Source organism: Nomascus leucogenys, chromosome 18, assembly GCF_006542625.1.
Source record: "Nomascus leucogenys isolate Asia chromosome 18, Asia_NLE_v1, whole genome shotgun sequence".
Lineage (NCBI taxonomy): Eukaryota > Metazoa > Chordata > Mammalia > Primates > Hylobatidae > Nomascus > Nomascus leucogenys.
The window spans coordinates 88,995,916-89,014,859 of NC_044398.1; the positions used below are offsets into that span (position 1 = coordinate 88,995,916).

Sequence of the window (18,944 nt, forward strand, 5' to 3'; positions counted from 1 at the left end):
ACCATTTACAGTGTAAATGTAGTAAAAAACCATTTACACTGTAAAGGTACACTGTAGTAGGTGTAGTAGGCCATACCATCTAGGTTTGTGTAAGTATACTCTATGATGTTTCACAACAACAAAACTGTCAAACAATGCTGATATAATTTGGCTCATGACCAAATCTAATGTCAAATTGTAATCCCCATGTGTTGAAGAGGGGCCTGGTGGGAATCATGGGGGCAGACTTCCCCCTTTCTGTTCTCATGATAGTGAATGAGTTCTCATGAGATCTGGTTGTTTGAAAGTGTGTAGCACTTCCCCCTGTGCTCGCTCGCTCTCTCCTGCCGTCATGTGAAGACATGCTTGCTTCCCCTTCACCCTTCCACTGTGACTGTAAGTTTCCTGAGGCCTCCCCAGCCATGCCTCCTGTACAGCCCGTGGAACTCTGAGTCAATTAAACCTCTTTTCTTCATAAATTGCCTAGTCTCAGGTAGTTCTTTATAGCGGTGTGAGAACTGACTACAACAAATACTTTGCTCAGAATGTATCCTTGTTGTTAAGCAAACCATGACTGTATTTGTATATCCATGTCTTTCCTCCTATTTGTGAAGTCTTGGGCCATTATTTCTTTAATTAATTTATTTGCCCCTTTCTCTCTTTCCTCCTTTTGGAACTCTCATAGTGAATACATTGATCTGCTTGATGGTGTCCTATAAGTCTCTTCGTCTCTGTTCACTTTTCTTCATTCTTTTTCATTTTGTCTTCAGACTCAATTTCAAATCGTCTGTCTTCCCATTTGCAGATTCTTTCTTCTGCTTGTTTGAGTCTGCTGTTCAAGCCCTCTAGTGAATTTTTCAATTCCGTTATATCTTCAATTACATAATTTGTTGGGGTTTAAAAAATAATTTCTACCACATTCTCACTTTGTTCATATATAGTTTTCCTAATTTCCTTTAGTTTGTTGTCCACGTTTTCTTTTAGTTTTTGAGTATATTTAAGATAATTACTTTAAAGTCTTTGTCCAGTAGGGCAGATATCTGTGTTTCTTCTAAGATAGTTCCTGGAGATTTATTTTGTTCCCTGAATGGTCATATTTTTCTTTTTCTTTTTTGTAGGGGGGTGTGTAGGGTCTTGCTCTGTTATCCAGGCTAGAGTATAGTGGTATGATCTTGGGTCACTGCAACCTCTGCTCCCTTGGCTCAGGTGATCCTCCCACCTCAGCCTCCCAAGCAGCTGGGGCCACAGGTGTGCACTACAATGCCCAGCTATTTTTTTTTTTTTTTTGGATTTTTAGTAGAGATGGGGTCTCACTATGATGCCCAGGCTGGTCTTGCACTTCTGAGCTCAAGCAATCCACCTGCCTTGGCCTCCCAAACTGCTGGGATTACAGGTCTGAGACACTGCACCCTGCCTTTTTTTTTTCAAATGGGATTTTGCTACGTTGCCCAGACTGGACTTGAACTGTTGGATTTAACTAATCCTCCTGCCTCAGCTTCCCAAGTAAGCTGGGATTATAGGTGTGTGCTATCATGCCTGCCTTCTTTGTATCTTTTGTTGAAAATTTGGCATGTGAAAAAACAGCTACCTCTCCCTATTTCTAGTGTTCTTATTTCTCCGCAGCCTCACCAGCATCTGTTGTTTCTTGACTTTTTAATAATTATTCTGACTGGCATGAGATGGTATCTCATTGTGGTTTTGATTTGCATTTCTTTAATGATCACTGATGTTCAAAGTGTTGCTATGTTGCTCAGGCTGGTCTTGAACTCCTGGGGTCAAGTGATCCTCTCACTTCGGCATCTCAAAGTGCTGGAATTATAGGCCTGAGCCACTGCCCCCTGCCCTCAGTCAGGCATAAAAAGAAAAAAAAACCTAAACAGGGAAATTAGGAAAATGTGTTTAAGCCAGGGGTGTCCAATCTTTTGGCTTCCCTGGGCCACACTGGAAGAAGAAGAATTGTCTTGGGCCACATATAAAATATATTAACATTAACGAAAGCTGGTGAGCTAAAAGAAAAAAAAAATCACACAAAAAAACCTCATAATGTTTTAAGAAAGTTTACGAATTTGTGTTGGGCTGCATTCAAAGCTGTCCTGGGCTGCATGCAGCCTGTGGGCTGTAGGTGGGATAGCTTATTTTAAGCCATAGGATTAAACATGCAGCACAAAATGAGTAATAAATACATGACAAAATTTGGCTCAGGCAAACAAGAAAGAAAGTGAAATCTATGGCAGAGATTTCACTCAAAGTATGGTCTGTGGACCTCTGTGACCTGCCTGTGACCAGTTAGAAAGTCATATAGAAATTTGATGTTACCCCACCACTTGTACTTTGAAAGGATTAGTCCACATGCATCAAAAATTAAATGGGCCAGGTGCAGTGGCTCATGCCTGTAATCCCAGCACTTTGGGAGGGCGAGGCAGGCCGATCACCTGAGGTCAGAAGTTCAAGACAGCATGGCCAACATGGTGAAGCCCTGTCTGTACAAAAATACAAAAATTAGCTGGGCATGATGGCGGGTGCCTGTAATCCCAGCTACTTGGGAGGCTGAAGCAGGAGAATCGCTTGAACCTGGGAGGCAGAGGTTGTAGTAAGCTGAGATCACACGATTGCACTCCAGCCTGGGTGACAGAGTGAGACTCCCTCTCAAAAAAAAAAAAAAAAAAAAAAAAAAAAATCTAAAAAAATCAAGCTAGTCCTCCACTACAGCCAATTCGAGGACTGGCCAACAGCAATGGAATTTACCATCCAACTCTTACAATGAGTTATTTTCAAGATTAAAAATTAAGACTCTCAAAGAACCCCTGAAAGACAAGATATGTATGTTGCTCTTTTATTATCTTGCTTTACAAGCACATTTTAATACATCGTGTCATAGCTCGTCTTTGTGGCAGTGGTATGATGGTAATTCTAAAGCAGGAAAAAACAGACTGCAGAGAGAGTCTCCAAGGATCTGTCATGCATTAAATCAGTTAAGTAAGTACTTGCTGTGTGCTGGACCCCTGTGCTGAGTATGAGGTTACTAAGATAAATCCCTGCCCTCTAGGAACTTCGTGTCTAAGGAGAAGCAATGTGTCAAGGTCCTTTCCCCTTGGGCTACGAATATGAAAGTAAGTATATTTAGGTAGATAAATATATTTTACATACATCAAGTGAGATGCCTGGACAAATTCTATAACCAAACACTGGATAATAGTGAAAATAAAGTACAAAATTTGCCAAAACAAAACTTATCACCTCTAGATGACATAAAAATCCCCAAGACTTTACCAGCATCATAAAGTTCGCCTCTGTAGTTAATTAAAAAAAGAAACCAAAACGAAGCACCTACAACATATTAATAATCCTACTTAAGAATTATCTTTCTTTGACATCCGTATGGCATAGTTACCACGGACATGCTTCTTTAATTACATGAATAAAAGTATAATAAGAATCTTTGTCAGATTCCTTACTTATAAATACTAGAACACTTAATACAAGAGGGTTTCATGAAGGACACAATTTTAAGAGGTCTCAAGGCACATAGGACAGAAATGATTTAACAGGCAAAGCTACAGAGGAGCCAACCCTGACTCCAGGCTTTTTTTCTTGAATGTATACATAGGAACTGTTAACATCCTGTAAAGTGGGTCTTTTCCCATCGCCCTAGTTGACAGATAAAAAGCTGACCGTTAATGGTCTGCATGTAACAGGCAGAACTGTACTGCAGCAGCACTGAAGGTACTATGAAAACTAATGCTTAAATTCAGGAGTGACCCAAGGCTTAATGTGTGTTGCACTGGGAATAAACAGACCATATTTATTCTTCAAGAAACACTGTTATTGCTATTTTCCTTCAAGAAATTCTGGAATGTCAGCTCACTGTGTGGGAACGCCTCTGGTTAAAGTGTCTCAATTAAAAACTTAGCTGGAGACCACGTTTTAAGAGTACAGAATAAAACATAGTAGTACCAGCAATATAAGGAAGAGAATTATAATCTTTCATGCAGGGGAAATGGTCGTGAAGTTTAAACAATTGATGGCTGTTGTGACACAAATTCTGTATTACTAAAAGTTAAGGCCATGCTAATTGCTGTCTGACATCCTGACCTACTCAAAACAGTAGCAGAGAACAAACAACCCAAATGGGTAAGTGTAACTGTTTGTTAATGGTATCTACTCGCATACTTGACATTCTTTTTACTGAATTTTTAAAGTTTAAAACCAGGGTGCAGCAAATATGTGAGAACACAGTAGGGTTTAATCTCCCTTGCTCTCGCTTTCTGCCTGCTCAAACCTCAGACTGTGGGCTGGTCACTGACCCTCATACTTCTTCTAGGCCAGGGTCACCCCTACCCTGTGAACTTGGAGAGGACAATCTGAACTGTAGCCATCCACACTACCGCTGATGAGTCCAAGCTGTAGAGGCTCTACATTCACATGGAAGGAGAAGAGAAACAAGATTCCACAACCATTGTGTCAGTCTGCATTCAAGGTGCTTAATTCAAGTCAGCATTTACTAAGCACCTTTACTGTACCAGGCCCTGTACTAGATGCTCAAGATATACTTGCTCTCTCTCTCCCTCTTCCTCCCTCTCCAAAGTAGCTCTTATCTTCTAACAGTCAAGAGTCCCTCTCATAGGCTCACATTTTAGCTGCAGGCATAGAGACAACAAACAAATTAACATATTTCAGATCATGGTGATAAATGCAATGAAGAAAATAATGCTGAAAGACATAGCTCCTAACAAATCAATGGTCATGAATGAGAAGAAATGCTGTAAGAAAATGGGCATTTTTAATCCCCAAACTTCCATACTTCTGTGAACCCAGACTGCCTCTTGTATAAGGGTTAAAGCAGATAATTGCTAAATTCCTTTCCGACTCAAAAATTCTATGATGCCAGGCTTAACAAGAACATTTTCTGCTGACTTGATCACTCCCATTAAGTAGTTCAATAGTTTTGAATTTAAAATAACACTATTAAAATTTCAGTAGGGCAAAAGCACTATAAGGAGAAAAAAATTATGTATAGCACAGGAATTATAAAGCCAAAGGAAACATGGACACCCATTAAAAGATAAGACATGTAAATTTCCAACGCAATTACCAAAATATTTCTTACATTCCTTTGTATGTACTAGATTCTCAGTTCCCAATAAATCTGAAACATAATAGGTGCTCAATGTGTATTTGTTGAACAAACAAATTCAGTTCCATCAATGATCAAAACATTCAACTCTCCAAGATTTCAGGAAATGGTATTACCTACTTGTGATAAAGACATAGTGGCTAGAAATCTTTATTAACTTCCTGGAGGGCAGTTAAATGCCTGCTTTTTGCCTAATAAATCAATTTAAATTCAATTCAGAATTTTCTTTTGGGGAAAGTGTATTACCTTAACATATTAAAAAAACAAGGCATTTTCTTTCTTTAGGGGTCAAAACCAGAAAGATAATACCTGGGCTGGAGTGTTTGTAGTCACAGGAGATGGCGATTCACTAACTTTTGGCTCACTTGGGGACGCGGCTGACCCCTGTGACTCCTGACTTGCAGGCTGGTCCGGAGACAAAGCGTCACTGCTGTCTTCATCAAATGAGAAATCGCCCTGAGTGTGGGGATAGTCCTCCTTCCCAACGCCTAAAGAAAGAAATGATTTTTGACTTATGTTGGCTTTGGAATACCAAGCTTAATGTGAAGGAGGAAAACATTGGTTCCTATGAAAATTTATGAAGCTGCTTTAAAAAAAATTGAACAAAATGTACCTCCCAGTGCAAGAACACACCACTAACCATGATGTATTCTTGAGTGAAAAAGAAAAATCAAACCTGCATTAGATTAAGACTTTGGGTTCAACCACCACTTACATGAAGTACAAGCGCCCGGAATCTTAACACCTGGGGATGCAAATGCAATCAGTAAAATCCAGAATGTGGGACATGCTAGAGAACAAAACAAGCCTGTTTCTCAACAAATAAGAAAAAAAAAAGATCCACCCAATAGATTAAGATTTAACAGAAATATCAGGCAGAGGCAACGCGTGGACCTTGTTTGGATCCTGACAGGAAATCCAACTGTTAAAAAAACACGTGACAGGCTGGGTGCGGTGGCTCACACCTGTAATCCCAGCACTTTGGGAAGCTAAGGCGGGTGGATCATGAGGTCAGGAGATGGAGACCATCCTGGCTAACGCAGTGAAACTCCGTCTCTACTAAAAAAAAAAAACAAAAAATTAGCCGGGCATGGTGGTGGGTGCCTGTAGTCCCAGCTACCTGGGAGGCTGAGGCAGGAGAATGGCGTGAACCCGGGAGGCAGAGCTTACAGTGAGCCGAGATCGCACCACTGCACTCCAGCCTGGGAGACAGAACCAGACTCCGTCTCAAAAACACAAAAACAAACACGTGACAAGGAGAAAAATGGGGCCATGACTGGGTGTATGCTCATACGTTCCCACTTTAGGGAGCAACCCAGCTACACTGACATCTCACCTGATTTTTTCTTTGTTTCTGCTAAAGCTTATGCCAGAAACAAAAAGAGAAACATCAGTAACTAAGTGTGGTAAGACCAGGATAAAATGGAGAGACACTACCATTCTGTACTCATCTGCTATTCACCTTGCTGAACTAACACTGAACATGCTATTTATATTTACTAGAAGTAGACAGAAATAAAATGAAAAGTTAGTAAAAATATTAAACAGAAACTAAGTTTAACTTAGAAAATTATTTCAATAATAATGCTACTTAGCAAGCAATTTGGAACAGTTAATATCCTATCTTAAAAACTATTGTAGTTTTCATCATCCCTGGGGACTTCCTATTTTGCACTGGTATGACTTTAAAGCTTAGGCAATTTGTAGTCAAGAATTCTAAGCAGTACAATCAACCATGATTCCATGCAGTCCTAAAGAGATGGACCCCAAAAGGTGAGATGAAATCAGAATGTAAGAGTTAAACCTCAGACCTAACAAGGGAATCTGTTAATCAACGGCAGATACTAGACTTACAATACATAATGAAATGATAGTAACACAAATCACTGTGTTAATTTCTAATTAACCCAGAAAACAATACTCACAATTGGTGCCAGCCTTTAAATTATATTTGTTTTATCTAAAATTTCCAAGTTTCTCTTTCTCCCCCCAAATAGTAAATTTTTAGAGTCTTGCCTATAATTGCTTCTTTAACACTGGAGTCCACAGGAAGGATGTTTTTCTCTACCAGCTCCATAGGACCAGGTCTTTGAGCAATCTTTTCATTCAGATCATCTGCTAGTCGAGCTCTTTTCAACTTCATCTGAGTAGCCTGCAGGGATGGCTCTGCAAATGTTTCTAAAAGAGGAAACACAGTTTTAACCATTACTCGAATTACTATTTCTATTCCATAATGTTATTTCAGGCCAACCAACTGAATTTAAACTGATTTAGACATATTTTTGTGTTCTCGACATATTTATGGAAAGAGAAAATGACTGTTTAAGAATTCTCCAGTATGCATTTTGTATTTTTTAGTTCTGGATAGCTTTATTTTGTCTATATAATTTGGATGCCCACAGACTCAAATTAAAAGGACCTTAAACCCAAAGTGGGGTAATGCTATTGTTTGTTTGTGGTGGAAGGGTCAAATTCACATTTATTAGGTATTGGGGATACAGAGGATGAGCAAGATGGATGTGGCCCATGGTTCAAGAAGTTGACAGTTCTGGATTTGGCTTCATTGGAAGGTCAATTCTTAGACGGGAGACACTGCCTCTTAGGGTTATAAGCTTCTCTGCAGAAGTCAATGGGAAGAGCTATCATTCATATTCTTGAATTGATCCCCTATGTCTCGGTCGGTCATCATAATTAAGAATTTGGGTTTATTTCTGAATACATATCCTTGTGTCTGTTAGGAACATTCAACTATAATATACAGTAATTAATGGTTGTATAGAGGCATCAACTCATCTACTTACAAATGCATAAAATTGGTACAACCAATGTAAAACTATAAATACCACAATTCATCCACCTGCTTTATTCTGTCATACTTGTGTTTCTGGTAACTCTTGTTAATGTTTTTTCCATTGTTCTAAAAAATGTTTAGAAATAATGAAAAATAATGATGTGGTGTCTACCCAAAATTCCCAGTTGAAAGTTGCTTGCCTCTTAAGTTATACAGTAGAAGGTCTTTTAATGAAACTCCCCATAAGTCGGCTTAGGATGAACTGATATTCTTTAGTCTGTAGGTATTAATATAATATTCTTGTGAAGCCCAAGGCTCACTGAAAGCACATGGCTAGGAGGTTACTCTGCAGCACATCTGTGTAGCTTCTCTATCCACCAGCTGAGCTGTATGCTTGCCAAAAGTGAGCCTTGATTGTCCACAAAATGATTCATATCTGTTGTGACCGCTATTGTGAATACATAATTTAATTGTTACAAGAAAATGATAAAACTTCAAAAATAAAATGATTATTTCTTGGAAACTTATGTGCTTTGGAAAGATTTGATAAAGGTGAGTCATTAAAAAAATCACTGTCAAATTCGTTTGGGTAATTAACAACTGTAAGAAATTTGAGAAAAAGGTTGCAACATCTAGGATTTTAAAGCTCTGATTGATGTGAACTCCACTCATTAAAGTCTTACCCAAAGAGAAGGCCCTAGCACAAGGTTGGAATATTGGTAAATAAATGTAGACATCTACAAGTTAAAATGTGTGTCCATCTCATTTTTATCATTTTCCCATACAACCAACTGTGGCCCTCATCTTCTGAGATAACACTTCTAACCATACAAGATGATAGTTGGGGAGAATCAGAACATAAGAATCACTCTCAGGTTGATATTTCAATGCTTCTGGTTAAGATCTAGGTAGGACTCCTCTTTTACATTACCACCACTGAAGTGATAGCAATATGTATGGAAAGAAAATATTCCCAAGTAAGTAAGTAAGTAGAGCCTGGAATTTTGGTATGTTTCTGTTCCTGGTCTTATTACCTCTATCTCCATGACTGAGGCTGAAGTTTAGCTGCTGAACTTCAGGAAGTAACTTAGACCCTTGCCTGCCAAATATCTAATCCAATAAAAATTGGGTTAATGTTAAAATATAGCTGGGAGTGGTGGTGGTCTTAAGATACTTCAAAAAATAAAATGACATTCTTTCTTATTTCAAAAATCCCAACTTGAGAACAGATGTCCTAAAACCATCACTTATGGTTCATTCATAAATACAGTTAGATTTTTAAATGGTGGGTAGTCTTAAAAAAAGATTTGAGAGTTAAATGTATTTTCCTTGATTTTAATTATATCAATAAAGCTTGTTACAGTTAGAAGGCAAATTGAAACAGATAGCATTGTTACTACAAAAATGTCCCTTATAGGTCAAGATGTTTTCAGGCAAAGCAGCAACCACTTACTTGGCTACTTACCAATAAACTTGCTTCTTTGAAGATTCACTTATCCCTGACTGGTAGCTGCTCTACCCTACTACTGGAGTTCTGGAAAAGCCTTTTTAGTCCAGCGGACTTCTGAGAACACAACCCAAAGTAGAGAAAGGGACATACCTCTCACCTCCTGCCCCTGGAATGAGGAGGACAGCCATATAATCAAAGATTCTTTACAATAGAAGAGCCCCTACTTGGGGTCGTAGAGACCACCTTGATGCTTCGAAGTTCTCTACCACATCCTTAACAGTGAGTTTTTTCTCTATCATAGCAGTCTGTTTACTCCCCAAAGAGCTCTTCTCACAGTCTGTAATTCACTTGTTTTACTTGTTTATTAGCAAAAATAGACTGCCAGCTCCGTGAAGTCAGGCATCCATCTGTCTCACTCACTTGTTGGGTCTCTGGAGTCTAGCACACTGGCCAATGAAGGAACACCTCTAATAATGGTAGCCATATCACCTCTTGAAGATTTCATTTCTGGACATGTCTGGCCTTTAAGATATTATTTCTTATGTTGAGTTATAATCTAATACTTGGTAATATCAACCTAACTTAATACTAACGCTAATCCTATCATTAGGCCCAGAGAACAAACCTCCCTTCTACCTGACAATTGTCTCTCAATGTCTGAGAAGTTTTCAGATTGTTTCTGTATCTTCTCAATACTTAACACACCCAAGACAACCACAGAATCAAGCTCCTAGTCTTAATAAATTCGTTGGAGAAGCAAAACAATGAAAGAAAATGTAACTTGGGAGTTGATGGTGGAGGTATAAGCTTTCGAGAATGCTTTGCCTTTAGAAAGAAAAACATCCTGGCCTGACCCATGTGTTAACCAAAGATGGAATGGAACTGTCCTTACCAGCCTCGTAAGTGATGAGGTTAGATGACTGAGATCATTTGGCGGAGGTGGGTGGGAGGTGCTAATGGTCAGCTCAAGGTGGCTTGTTGTGGGTAAGTGGCAATAAAGAGAAAACGCTGGGTGTGGGCACTGTACAGGTAGACACAGACAAGGTCCAAGTAGTTGAAAATTTAGGGTTAGACTTGTGCTATTGCATTCTTTATGACTTAATAAGTGGATACATGTCCCTCACTGATAAAGAAATCCTCTGGACCCCAATTTTTTTAGTGGAACAGTATGGTGGAGGCATCTGTGGTACCAGCTGGTGTGGAAGTGTTAGTCCATTAATTGGTTATGTGAAGAATCAAACCTTCCCAGTGTATCTAACATAATGTTTTAGCTTTGGGTCTTCATGTTGCTCTCCAGTTTGGAGGAAGTAAGGCTGTGGGGTAAAAAGTTATTAAAATGGGAATAAACAGAAATGGTGGAATTCTCACTTCTTTTCTTGAAAAAATACAGCAAATTAAGAAGAAATAAATCCTTTACCTTCTAAAATGTGCATCCTGACAAGTTCAGAACGATCTGGTCGACTCCGAATCTTGTGTTTCAAAAAGTTTTCGGTCTTTAAAAAGAAAAAAAGTCTTACCATAAATTATTTATTATTTATTGTGGTTTTAAATGTTCTTTAAGGTACTCCATTTAAATAAACGATAATCTTATGGTCATGTGTTTGAGATGAAGAGCAGAAATTAGCACTTAGAAAAACTATTATCCAACACATGATTTAAACTGTAGCCTTCAAAATTGTATAGGAACTTGAAGAGTATGTTGGTATAAACTAAGCACTTTATAAACTTTTAAAACTTATGAACATCGAAAGGTCATGTTTTGAAGATAATTTTTTAAACATAATTTTTTAATAAACATAGGATTTAAATCACTTAAATATCTAAAATCAATAAAATCTATACTTCAGGTCCAGTAAAAATCCACCTAAATAACAAATTTCCTAAAAATCCTAATGTGTTTTCTTTGGTAAGTTCATATCCTTGGTCAGATTTTCTTAATTAGAAATGTATTCACCTCTTAAGGAAGAAAGCCTTAATATAGGTTTTATAAGACTGTAAGAGATCATTATTGCATTCTAGAAAAATTCTTAAGAAAATTTTGGAATATGTTTATTTTCATGTTGCATGATAGAAATTTTCCCCAAAACAAAAGGAATGAATATTCATAATGGCATTTTTAAAGAAAAATCTTCACAAAGCAGAGTTGAATGTAGCAATGTTTTCTGATTTAGCCATATTCCCCTACCATTGGTCAAATGTACAGGTAACAGAGACCCAAGTAGGGAAATCATTAAGGATCTGGTGTCAGCATACCCTTGGCTGTCTCTCTGCAGGGGTAACAAATGACAAAATTACCCCCTCTTATGCCTCTAAAAACTGTTGTTATGCTCTGAGAGCAAGAAAGCAGAGAAGTATGATTTGTCCTTTTTGTACAAAACTAGTACTGGCTTTAAAAGAACAAAATTTGAATGTCATGTATTTTCTGCAAACCTCCAGATCAAACTATCCCAGAGTAAATATTCTCTGTGCCATGTATCCTGAAAATACACTATTTTTTCTCTATTGACATATTTAGGAGTAACATTGCTACTTGTACACAGGTATTTTAGAACAGAGGAGAGAAGGAGAGAGAAGTAGAACATTTTACAGTGAAATGTCTTACTCTGGCTCGTTCCAAGCTTTTTATCTGTTCATGGAATGCCGCTGGGCTCTTCAAAGCTGTGAGAAAAGAAATGGTTTCCACAGCATAAATAGAGTTCATACTTCAGTCCAATGCTACAGTATATCATGTTGATAATCCTATTATTAATAGATCACATCTACAGTTCCATTAATTTACTAGTTCCATTACAAGACCTGCAAAATTTGAAATCTTAAATGTTACAGGATAAAAATTATGTATTTCACAAATAAAGTAGACATTTAAAACACGATTGTATACAAAATGACAATGCAAATATCAGTTCAGACTAGTTCTGACTACTCATAGCAAATCTCCATTGCCGAGGGGACTGTCTGATGACTCCTTGATGAGTCTTTGCTCTTAATGGTCATATAAGCTACAGAAAAAGTCCGTATGTCCTTGAAAGTGATGTGACCTTGAACAGCACACTGCACTTTGTGTCCAACAGATTTGGGGTATCATTTATTTAGAACCCATAATGGGCTCTGTGCTTAACCATGGCTATGTTGCTGTTGGTTCCTGCAATAACCTTGCAAGGTAGGTATAAGCCCTAGTACAGGTGAAAGGCTCAAAGAAGTTAAGTGAATTCTTGAGGCCATACAACCAGATGGTGATCAAAGTGGTATTTAAATCTAGAATTTTGAATTTGAAGGGTTCATGCTCTTTCTACCATACCACAGAGCAACTCACTGTAAAGACACAGTGACTCCTTAATATGCTACCTGTGGTAAATATTCTGGAATCCTAGTGTGAGGGTAAGCAGTGCTTACCAAAACGTCACCTACAACTGTATTCTATCAATTATCTTTGCAAAATCTTGTCTGCGTATGTCCACCATTGCCTGGTAACACCCTGCACTTACAAGCATGGGCAGTCAGATGAGTCGATGGGATAGAGGACTGGGATTCCTTGGGCTGTCACCTGCAAGACTTGACCAATCAGCTCTTACAGCATTATTTTCAGCTCTGGCACATGAAGCACCACAAAGACTCCCAGGAGCCCAGTCCAATCAGGTTTGGCTGAGGACCAGCCCCGGAAAGCAGATTACAGCTGGCCTAGCAATGGTGTCTTAAACATCATAATTTGATCCTCTTTGATTGATTGGTTCATAGTCAGGAATGTGGTGGTGGAGAAATCTGGCAGATTATCAAAGCCCCTTTTGACTGTCATAATGCTAGATTTAAAATATTTAGATTCCCAATTAATAGTAGTCCAGAAAAAAAAACGTTTTACTGGGAAAAATATCTACTAAAGAGAAAAATCATTCCATATCATAAACCAAGAAAGCAGTTTATCATGGCCATGATTCAGAAGACTGGAAAGCATACATTAATTTTGTAATTTCTCTCCAGTGTTTTGAAACTGAATAAGTTACCTCTTGGAAAGGTCAATTTTTACACAAAATCCAGATACACAATCCTAATGGCCTACACAAAACAGCCAATCCTCCCCACTAAACTATAAAACCACCTCCTAACTTGGAGACTAAAGGTAAAGAAACAACTAGAATAAACATTCTAAAATTAATCAACTCCCAAAAATTTCTGAAAGGAACAATCCCTAGGGATAGTAGGGAAATATCTGTACTTGAGACAAAAATATGAATTATAAATGGAATGTTTACCAGTCCTGTAACTGAGATACATTTACTGTATATAGATCATAGCATAGCATAAATATAATTAATTGGAATTAAATAAGTCTAAGTAAAAGTTGTAAATTAATTTTCTGTTTTTTGGCAAGTCTAACGAATTTCAAATCCGTTAGTATACTGATTACTTTAGTCATTTCAAAAGTAAAACAAATATTAAAGTTTAAAGAAAGAATGAATGTTAGCCTAATCACAGTGTAAAGGTATTCTCTGTGTAATATAAAATTCAAGTTCCTCTTTTAAACTGCATCTGGTTTTTAAAATGTATTCTAAATGATTCACTTAGGTGCCTGATTTTTCCTTGGAAATTCATTTGGTAATTGTTTGTTGATTAAATGGATATAACTGAAAGCAGAGCAAGATGCAGGCTCTTCTTGGACACGCCCATCATGTTCTGTCACGTTAGGGATGGCAGTGATGGTATAAATCTTACGTGGCATGATGCCCTGGTCCACTAGTTGTTCTCTCGTCCTCCTTTGTTGCAGCCTCAGCTGGAGCACTGTGAAAAGGAAATAATCACCATTGGAGTTTATCGGCAACTGTGGGATCCAATTTATGTGATTCCAGAGGAGACACAATTAAGCTTTATCAAGCATCTTCTATTTCACAATTAAAAAGAAGGATATTACCTGGCACCACGTAAGTTGTAAAAGGAAAATTATTTTGTAATTTCTGCCTGTTTAGTGAACACTAAAGTTTATACAGCATAAATTTTTTGTTTAGTTTATCCTATTTTGATGACCAAAGCTATGTATTTGTTGTTTAAAACATTCATAGCACTCAAAATAAAAATAGTTGGCTTATATATTAAGACTTGCTAATAAATCTAATTTATAGAAATTAGAGACATGAAATTCTTTGACACATCTCAGTTTTTTAAAAACAAATTAATGGCAAAAATTTATTTTAAGACTGACTATAAATAGCTTTAAGGAAGGCTGCTTGCGTAATAAAAATTAGACCTATGAGATATTCCTAATGACCCAAAGGGAAATTTCTAAATTAGGAATTTAAAGTATAGTAATCTTTGCACAAACATAATACCATATATCTCATTCTATAAGTTCTACGAAAGTCACAAATCAGTTGACACCTTATTATTTTAATAAAAGAGTAAATTATTAGAACTGGCAGAGAACAAGATATACATTATGAAATGCAGACATCCAGTTTGCCAAATTTAATAAAAAATTAATTTTTTTCTAGTTTTCTCAAGCAGATTCCTTTTATAAGCATCTACATATTTTTATCTGGAAAATGAGACTATTTCAAAATAAGGGGAATACAGGAGGTGACTCTGAAAAATATTTTTCTTGCTTTGCTTTACATTCAAACCAAGTTTCCACTGTGATTTTAAGTTGCCATTTTGATGTTTGTTTCAAACCATGGATGAAAACCAAGATTAGAATGATTAAGAGTCGGCTTAACGGTTGTCAATATGCTTAAAAAAATTACTTATGTACCTTTCTTACTTAAATGGTGGGAAGAGAAGACAGAATTTTCTAGTGAGTGGTGATGGCTGGAATGAGAGGCTCAAATGCAGTGCACATGATGTCTCCTCCTTGCAATAAAACTTTGAAGCCTGCAGATGCAGGCACGTGGCCTCCAACCCTTGTTTTTCAGTTGGTCTTGTGCTGACCGCAGAGCAGAGCACAGTCTTAGGTAAAGTTCAGAAAGAATCTAAGCTGTCACATGGCTTTTAAAAATATTTTATCATTGTTTGACATGAATGTCATCATCTATTAGATACAGAAATAAGTTTGGGTTTTTGTTTGGTTTGGGGCCACAGGATCACAAAACTTCATTGATAGCCTATTTAGAACTGAAGCAACTGACAAGATTCTGCTACACAAAGCAAAAGAAATACAATTTAAAAAAGATATGCACATTCCTGACATTAAGATGTTCTGTGATACTTTGAATCAATTGTGCACTAACAGAAAGATCTTTTCCCTAAGTTGATTGAGGGTAGTATGTTCCCACTGTACTTTACTGGGAACAAAATAACCAAGGAGCTGACCTGTGCATCTTACAGCACCCAAGGACCTGCGTACTTATTCTTCTAGGAATGCTAAAGTAAATGCTTGTATGCATTTAAGATAATCATATTTAAGAAGCAGAATCTCAAGAAAAAGACAACTGAGAGGAGAAGTTCAAAGGTTGATACTTCTGGAACATGGTGGTCCATGTCTGTTGGAGAATCTCTAGCAGGAAAATCTTTCCTTTCTCCCAAGGGAATCCTCAAAAGAGTAAAAAAAAGAGTAATGAAAACATCAACGGCCCCCTTTTTGGTTTAAAACAAAAACCAAACAATGAAAGCACACATTTGTGAGACAAATCTATCAGACACAATACGTTTTTTGGGTGAACGGCATCTTTGAATGATGCATACCTCTGCAACAACTTGATTTGCAAACCAACACTCTGATGACAACAGCTGGTTAGTCTTGGAAGCATCTCTTCATTGTACATTGGTCATTTCAGGTGCCTTCATTTACCAGGACAGCAGTCCTGTCAGCTGTATCATCTATGACCAGAAATCACACTTTCATGCTAACGTGGAAAGAAAGGTACCTGCTACCATGAGGGTAACACACAACATGGATGCGTGTCACTCTGATCTGTTTCTATTTCCAACACTTCTGACACCAGATTTGTGGGCTTTTCCCTCATACCAACCAATTCTGGATGCCCAAATGGGTGTCCAATGATTCAACTCTGACACTAGGTACCTGGAGTTAGTGTCAGATCTTACAAGTTAAAGGGCTCCATCCCAAGAGACTGCCCTCACTTCAGATGCCAACTGTTAGTCCAAGCCCACTCAGACTTTTGACCAATGAGTTATAAAGTTGGGAGGTTCCCATAATCCCCTCCCCAGGTTTGATAATTTGCTAGAACAGCTCATAGAACTCAGGAAGGCACTTTACCCATTATTAGTAGTTTATTATAAAAGACACAACTCAGGGCTAGCCAAATGGAAGAGACACATAGGGCATGGTATGGGAGAAGGGGCACAGAGCTCCCATGCCCTCTCTAGGTATACCACCTTTCCTCTGGCCATGCCTTGGTCTTTCTGGTGATCAGCCCCTATCTGGAAGCTACCTAAAGACCTTCAACTACCTGTCATCTCAGTAGCATACAAAAACCACTCTCATCACTCCAGAGAGTCCAAGGATCTTAGAAAGAAGCTCTTTATCAAGAACTGGGGACTAAGACCAAACGTATAACAAATGATGCTCCTATTACGCAGGATATTTAGGAGGACTTTAGGAGTTCTGTGCCAGGAACCCGAGACAAAGAACACATATACATTTCTAATTATATTCACAATATCGTAGACACCAACCACCAATTATTAAAATAAAACAACACACACAAACATTCGTGTTTTCTATCCCATTTTCTGTGTGGCCAAACAAGCAACCAAACAACCCTACTTATACTGCTTGAAGGTAGGAGAATAATTTCCCCAATTAACGCTCTCATCATTGCCTATATAACTTTCCCAAGAAGCAAGAACCTCCCACTACAAGTATTATTCAAAGCAGCTGTGGCCATCAGCCTCCCCCAGGCACATTCATTTATTTAGAGCATATCTGTTAGGTGTCTGGGTACTGCATGGGGTACAAATCCATGGGAAAGTGCAGCAGCAGTAGCTGTGAACGGAAGATCTTTTTAAAGCGACGTTAGGAAGAACACGAATGGAAGGGGAGGCAGAATTGCAAGTAACTAGCCGTTTTGTTAAGTATGTTGATTACCCATTTTTTTTTTTTTAGCTTTTATCTGCACCCATAGGTGGACACTACTGGACATACTATATTGAATATGAAGCACTATGCCCTAGCAAGAGATCAGGTACATTGCTACTTTGGGTTAGTATTAAAACACAATTATACTTTGGGAGGCTGAGACGAGACTGGCAGATCATTTGAGGTCAGGAGTTTGAGACTAGCCTGGCCAACATGGTGAAACCTGTCTCTACTGAAAATACAAAAACGAGCCAGGCGAGGTGGCAGGTGCCTGTAATCCCAGCTACTCAGGAGCCTGCGGCAGAAGAATCGTTTGAACTCAGTGAGCCGAGATTGTGCCATTGCACTCAAGCCTGGGCAACAGTGCGAGACTCTGTCTCAAAACAAAAACACACGATTATAGTATTACTTGTTGATGTCAACTAAAACCAGTCATTCACAATTGACACAGGCTATTCTGAGAGCAACTACCACTTATAAAAAGTACCGATCATATAGGTATAGACTCATAATTTTGGAAGATATCAAACTTCCTTTCAGAACTTCTGTTCATCAAATTAGTAACAAAATTAATGTGTAAGTCACAGCAGACATCTGCACCTTAGACGGAGACCATCCAGGAAGAACATGGCTTGAATGATACAGACAGCTTAACTGTCATGCAACAAAGAAGTTAGGCAGAATGATACTGCTTATCTATGACTGAGGAAGGGGTAAGGGACCCTGAAAACAGAGGACCAGACTCTTAATGATCAGAGAGGCATTCACAGTCATGGGATCAGGAATGCTTTATCAAGTTTTCCTGGGACCTTCATGGATTAAGCCTGGAGACCTTCTTCCTCCCTTTTCAGCCTCCATGCTCACCCTCCATGTTTATATCTGCATGGAGGGAAAAAAGGCTTAGACCACTGAATGTCACTCAGCCTTGCACAGCTGCCTGACACACTGTGCTTGTGTTGACAAGATTTCGTATCTGTAGCTGCAACCAAAGACTAGACACTGGCCTGGTACTGCTTTCCTGCGGCAGAGGCAGTCTGGTAATGGCCTCGTGTCAAAACGGAAACCAAGAGCATTCTCTCCTGGTGCCTTGTTGAGTGGATGAACCGTACTGCTGGGTTGACATCATAGCCTCCATCCTCTTAGTAAGTTGAGTAACATTCAGTATCTTCCATGGCCATCATGCAAGAAAAGGATACATGTACAAACTATAGAATCCTCAGGGGAATAAATAGTTCAAAACACTGAGTGTGTACATCCTTTCAGAACAAAGGACATAAGTAATAAAGATAAATAGACTTCATGTTACAATTGCTCACATTTGAACATTTTCAAAGAATATTATTTTTGAAAAAGGTAAAGGCTAAACAATCCAACACATGGTCCTAAGAAGTCCTGAAGTTTAGAATCATGGTTTAAAACAAGGTGTAAACCTGTTTCATTTTATCAAAAAAGGGGGACAGATACAAAAAAGCATATCTCATACAGGTAGCATTGTATTTTCTGTGCAAAACATTAACCCCAAGTTGAGAATTCTACAACAGCTGTATATTTCCAGATGACAAAACTC

General features: G+C 38.2%; 1 protein-coding gene across 4 annotated transcripts in view; it reads right to left on the reverse strand.

The window, feature by feature from the left end:
* MRTFB (myocardin related transcription factor B) overlaps positions 1–18,944 on the reverse strand; it is a 190,359-nt gene that overhangs the window by 41,293 nt on the left and 130,122 nt on the right. For all 4 annotated transcript variants that reach the window (XM_003269301.2, XM_030799134.1, XM_030799135.1 and 1 more), the window contains 5 exons: positions 14,062–14,127; positions 11,957–12,012; positions 10,772–10,847; positions 7,130–7,291; positions 5,423–5,601 (listed from right to left, as the gene is read on the reverse strand). In XM_003269301.2, coding sequence (XP_003269349.1) covers positions 5,423–5,601; positions 7,130–7,291; positions 10,772–10,847; positions 11,957–12,012; positions 14,062–14,127 — 539 coding nt within the window. The remainder of the gene's footprint in view (positions 1–5,422; positions 5,602–7,129; positions 7,292–10,771; positions 10,848–11,956; positions 12,013–14,061; positions 14,128–18,944) is intronic.